Genomic DNA, 6,244 nt, shown 5'->3' on the forward strand with positions numbered 1-6,244 from the left:
GGGAGGAATTTCTTTTCTGGTCCAGTGTATTTGGAGTTCTGTAGGCTTCTTGTATGTTCATGGGCATCCCTTTATTTAGGTTAGGGAAGTTTTCTTCTATAATTTTGTTGAAGATATTTACTGGCCCTTTAAGTTGGGAATCTTTACTCTCTTCTATACCGATTATCCTTAGGTTTGGTCTCCTCATTGTGTCCTGGATTTCCTATATGTTTGGGTTAGGAGCCTTTTGCTTTTCTTTGACTGTTGTGTCGATGTTTTGCATGGTATCTTCTGCCCCCTCTTCTAACTTTTGTATTCTGTTGGTGATGTTTGCATCTATGACTCCTCATCTCTTTCCTAGGTTTTCTAACTCCAGGGTTGTCTCACTTTGTGATTTCTTTTTTGTTTCTATTTCCATTTTTAGATCTTGGATGGTTTTGTTTATTTCCTTTGTCTGTTTGACTGTGTTTTCCTGTAATTCTTTAAGGGATTTTTGTGTTTCCTCTTTAACGGCTTCTAGCTATTTACCTGTGTTCTCCTGTATTTCTTTGAGGGAGTTATTTATGTCCTTCTTAAAGTCCTCTATCATCATCATGAGAAGTGATTTTAGATCTGAATCTTGCTTTTCTGGTGTGATGGTGTGTCCAGGACTTGCTATGGTGGAGGAATTGGGTTCTGATGATACCAAGTAACCTTGGTTCCTGTTTATTTTCTTAAGCTTGCCTCCTGCCATATGGTTATCTCTAGTGCTACCTGCCCTGGCTAAATCTGACTGGGGCCTGTCCATCCTATAACCCTGTGTCAGAACTCCACAGAGTCAAGCTGTCTCTGGGATCCTGTGATCCTGGGCCCATTAGAGCACCTGGAAGTAGAGCTTCCTCTGGGTATTATGGCACTCCCTGCAGAGTTTGTGCCCAAGGTCTGCTCAGGGCATCGGTCCAGACAGACTGGAAGCATACCAGGCCAGGGGGCTGGCAGAGTTCCTGGGTGCCTGGGTCCCACTGGTCCAGCCCAGACAGACCAGGACTCAATCTTTTAAAAATATTTATATTTGAAGTTAGGTTGTGGGGGTTTTTTTTGTTGTTGTTTTTTGTTTTTTAAGGGAAACCAGAATGCTTTTTTGTATGGCTCAACCTAAATAAATGACTTTTCTTAATCTTTCCTTTTTTTCTTTGTTGTTGTAATTGTTTATTTTTATGTGACGATGTGTCACTCTGTAACTTTGGCTGTAAAGACATAGACTTTTAACAATTGTTTGTTTTTTGTGTATGATCTGCACATGTACATGTGTGGAGATGCTTGTACTTGTGCATGTACACCCCTGTAGAGGCTAGAGGAAGTCCCAGCAGCCCTCATATCTCCTGTATTGCTGACATTGCCCCTGAAATGATCTTCTTGGTTAGCGACATATATCTCAGATTCAATGATACAAACAAACATATGTCAATTTCCCTCTCATCCTGTTCTCCCCTCTGCATTTGTCATGTATGTATTTGACATTAATGACTGCCCAGAACTTCATGCTACATGATGGATGTTTTAATTTGTTGTTGTCTCTCATGAACTTACCATTTTGTCTTTATCCTGTTTCTAAATTATTATTTATTCTTCAGAGACTATGCATACATATAGATAGGCAACATGGACATTTACCTCATTTTGCTACATTGCACACCCTGCTCAGTGTGAATTAAATCATTGTGTATTAAACATTCTCAAAGCAATCTTTTATAGTTTGATGTTTTCTAAGGTTTGTGATGAAATGTACAGTGTATAATGGTTTCATTTTTGTGTTTGTTTGTAGCCCCATGTGCTGTCAGGAATCTCCAAGACTTGGCTCGTATTTACATTCGACGTACACTTAGAAACTTCATAAATGATGAAATGCAGGCCAAGGGGATTCCACAAAGAGCTCCACCCAAGAGGAAAAGAAAGAGAGTTAAACAGAGAATTAATACTTACGTATTTGTGGGTAATCAGCTTATCCCTCAGCCTCTTGACAGTGAAGAGGATGAAAAAATGGAAGAAGACAGCAAAGAAGAAGAGGAGAAAGATCACAGCGAAGCCATGAAGCGTGAGGAGCCACCTCAGAACCTACTGAGGGAAAAGATAATGAAGCTGCCACTCCCGGAGTCTTTAAAGGCTTACTTGACATATTTTCGAGACAAATAACTTAAATAAGGAAGAATGCCTACTGATAAACTCCCTCACTCTTGTAAATGTAGTATTAATTAGAAGTTAGGGCATTACTTCATTAGAATGAATTATTGCAGAAAAAAGCATAAATTATTTCTCTTAATGACAGAAATGATGTATTCAGTGATTTAAAAGAGTCTCTTTCCTAAAATCTATTTTTCTTAAATCTTGAAGAATTACTGTTTTGATCTCAAAGTAGAATGGATCAATAAGAACTTTGTATACAGTACTCTTTCTGGTTCTTCATGGATTTGTAGTATTGGAGATTGAATTTCATTCTGTAAGAGGTTGATACATTGTCATACACATAGGCTTTTTTAAATTGCGGTTTTTCCGTTATTTGAGCTTGCTTATCTAATAAGGAAAGCAAATGCCTGTAGACTTATTTACCTTACTTTTGTTCTAGACATATACCGGCAACATATGGGTGCAATACTAATTCAAGATACTGAATAATTTAGCTTTAAAAACCACAGACTTCATGAAATTTTACAGACCTGAAACTTAAGCTTTTGAATCTATTGCCAAAAGGCATGGGGAAAATTTCTGCTTCTCTCATAGAGATTTTAAGAGCACAGCTAGTGAATGTTAAAGTAGGAAGTGGCTACTTGACACAACTAGTTTGTATGGGCCCTTTGTGTTCTCAGTATTCAAAGATAATGAGGTTATCTTAACTGTAGAATTTTAAGCGGTAGTATATTTAGGATTGCTTTTCTATAAATAACTATAAAGTATTAGGTTTGAAAAGGCATTCATTGTCTCATTTGCCTCTAGATGCAGACAGTGAGTAAGCCATGTTAAGTGACCACCACTTCTTAGGGACCTCCAGCAGCAGGGGAATGATATGGTCAGTTGAGGCATTTTAGCAGTGGAACTTTTCATTAAGCAGATATTTATCTTTGACAAGGTAGGCCACACTGGCCTCATCTGCTCTGAATCTTTCTAATATAAAAAGCAATGGAAGTTGTATGCAGAGGCCTTTGTGTTAAAGTTTGCTTCAGAATCAGACTGGGATCTCTGGACCCATACCAAGCTCATTTGCCTTCATTCTGTATTTTGTTTCTTTGGTAAAATGATAATGATTTTCACTTTTTGCTTAATACTACATTCTTAAGCTACATAGGGTATCAGTGACATAACAAGCAGTGCATGCTGTTACTAGATCTTTCCTCCTAGTAGGGCCTGTGGTTATTTCTTGTTAAGAAGCTGTGAGATGTGACCTACTTAGTACTTAGCATCACGCGGAAGGGAAGATCTCAAGCGTCTCACTTATTCTCACCACATGCCTGTCAGAGCAGCCACTCAGATTCGCATAAGAAAATACAATCATGATGATTCAAATAGTTTACAACTCAGGTCCAATAATTCTGTATAGGTGATCAGTTAAAACAGTTTAAACATGAAATTGATCCAAATAATAATCTTTTAATAATTTGAGTGTCAGTATTATGGAAAAAATTCGTTTGACTCTTGTAGAATGGGCCAAGAAAGGAAAAAGATTCCTTTTGCTCCATGAGGTGGTACTGGGGATTAAACTAGGACCAGGACGTCATGCATGCTAGGCAAGTACTCTACAAATGAGATATATCCCTAGACCAACATACTCTATTGTTCTGTTTAAAAATTTGTTTAAGAATTTTACTCTTGAATTCCTGATACCCACATAGTCTTATCTGGGAAGACTTTTCATTTATTTTCTGTTCTGTCACCCACATCTCTTTATTTTTTTCTTAAGAGCTTGATGTACAGATATCTGAAAATATGTAATGCTCAGTGATCTTATTATTTAGGAGTGTTTTGCTGGTATATTTAAAGATAGATTATTTTATGCTGTCTTCTGTTTATTTTGACAAATTGTACAGTAGATTGTATTGATCATTGCATTTGTTGTCTTTGAAATGTATATTTTGTCTTTTTAAATTCATTTATTTTTCAGGTATGGCTTTATGGTTGACTTTTAAAGGTAGGGATAGATGAAAATTTAAGGAAAGCCATCTATTAACTCAGATGCATTAGATTAAGAATATTTGGGTTTGGGCTTGTTTTTGAGTGTGGAAAGTTATGCTTTATAAGTAAACAAATAGCAAATACAGATGAAATAAAAATAAATGAAAGAAAATAAAGAAGAAAAAAACTAGGAAAATGAAACAATAAACAAAAATGTAAGTGAAAGTAAGCCATATGTGATGGCTACCGCCTGTGATCAGCGCTCAAGAGGCTGAGGCAGGAGGTGTACTACAAACTTGAGGCATCTGTGGTTTCAGAGTGACTTTGAAGCCCATTTGGGCCACGGAGTAAGACCAAGTTTTGTTCTTCAGAGAACATAAACAAAAGAAAGTATATGATAATTATAGGGAATAGTCTCATGGACTTACATATAGGCAAAAATACATTTAAGTTTATATTTTGAAGACAACAAAGAGTGCTTGAGTGGAGGTGTGTGGTGCTTAAGTCGTGCAGAAGATTGGAGATAAGGCCTGAAGGAACATCCACCATCCCTGAAATCCCTAGGATCTGGGAGTGACACCATAGCTGCTAAGGGTCTAATTTAAATCTGTCCTATTCACTGGTCAACATATTGGACTCTGGTGTTAATATAATTTTAAAATAGCATACATGGTTAAAATAAAATACAGAAAATGTATTGATTATTTGAGATGAAAGTAAAAGAAGACCTGCTAAATCATTGGGCAACTTGGGAAGAAAATCATTTTAAATAAACAGATCACATCATTACACAGCATTATCCAGTGGGCTGCCTCTTTTATTTTTCTCTTATTTTTGAGATCAATAATCATAGTACATATAGATATTTAGCAATACTTTTTAGGGCAGAGGACCTGGCTCCATTGACTTCAATGGTGAGGTCAGTACCCATCGAGACACCCGAGTTAAAGAACTAAGCATTGATGAGAAAAGATTGGATTTATTGAATGTGGCTGCATAGGAGACAAGAACAAGCAGTGATCTAGTGACCCACACCTGTTGTCTTGCCTTTAATGTATCGATAGGAGCTTTGGATGGAGAAGAATTCAGGCAAGGAACATGAGGTAGGCATAAGGTAGGACTGGTTAAAGTGTGATCCTGGATGGTGGCCCAAAGAAGCCATTCAAAGATGTTTACTTCTTTAATTTTGGCCTTGTCCTCACCAGTAATTGCTCCCATCTGGGGATAGGGTGCTATTGATGCTTCTCTTTTAAACTTTTGTTCTGCTCTTCCAAGGTGACTTATGGGGCCAAGAAAGGAGGCAAAGCTTTTAAGCAAAAATAGACTAAAACTTTGACTTTTTACATTGCTGTTTGTATCTCTTAATTCAGCACTCTTATTGCCGTAGCTAAGCCTTTTCAGTACTATATTGAGTAGAGTGTAGGGAGTGGAAATCCTTCTTGAGTTCATATTAGTGGAGATGCTGAATTCTCCCATAAAAATGATGTACCTGTAAGTTTGCTATATATAGCCTTTATTATGTGGAGTTATGATGCTTTTATTCTGAATTTCTTCAGGATTTTTAACATAAAGGCATATTAAATTTTGTCTAAAGCCATTTTTTTCTTTTTATTAGATATTTTCTTTATTTACATTTCAAATGTTACCCCCTTTCCTGGTTTCTCCTTGGAACCAGAGCCATATTTTGCATTTATAAAGATAATCATGTTGTTCTGTCTTTGAGCCCATTTATCTAATTTCTAAAATATATATCCATACACACACACACACACACACACACACACACACACACACACATCCTTATATCTGGAATAAAGCCAACTTGTGGTGAATTATTTTTTTTTTGAGGTGTTCTTGAGTTTGTTTTGTAAATTTTAAGAATTCTTGTGTCAATACAAGAGTTTGGCTTTTTTTGTTGTTCCCTTAATCTGGTTTTGTTTTGTTTTTGGTTGGTTGGTTGGTTGGTTTTTTGTTTGTTTTGTTTGTTTTTTGTTTTGGTTTTTTGAGACAGGGTTTTTCTGTATAGCCCTGGCTGTCCTGGAACTCACTCTGTAGACCAGGCTGGCCTCGAACTCAGCAATCCGCCTGTCTCTGCCTCCCAAATGCTGGGATTAAAGGTGTG

General features: G+C 36.9%; 1 protein-coding gene across 4 annotated transcripts in view; it reads left to right on the top strand.

Annotated features, from left to right (window-relative positions):
• The window catches only part of Pcmtd1 (protein-L-isoaspartate (D-aspartate) O-methyltransferase domain containing 1), a 75,634-nt gene extending 70,716 nt beyond the window's left edge, over positions 1-4,918 (top strand). For all 4 annotated transcript variants that reach the window (XM_031366789.1, XM_031366785.1, XM_031366787.1 and 1 more), the window contains one exon: positions 1,784-4,918. In XM_031366789.1, coding sequence (XP_031222649.1) covers positions 1,784-2,151 — 368 coding nt within the window. In that variant the 3' untranslated portion in view covers positions 2,152-4,918. The remainder of the gene's footprint in view (positions 1-1,783) is intronic.
• The last annotated feature ends 1,326 nt before the right edge of the window (positions 4,919-6,244 follow it).

This window comes from Mastomys coucha, unplaced genomic scaffold, assembly GCF_008632895.1.
Source record: "Mastomys coucha isolate ucsf_1 unplaced genomic scaffold, UCSF_Mcou_1 pScaffold14, whole genome shotgun sequence".
In the NCBI taxonomy this organism is placed as follows: Eukaryota; Metazoa; Chordata; class Mammalia; order Rodentia; family Muridae; genus Mastomys; species Mastomys coucha.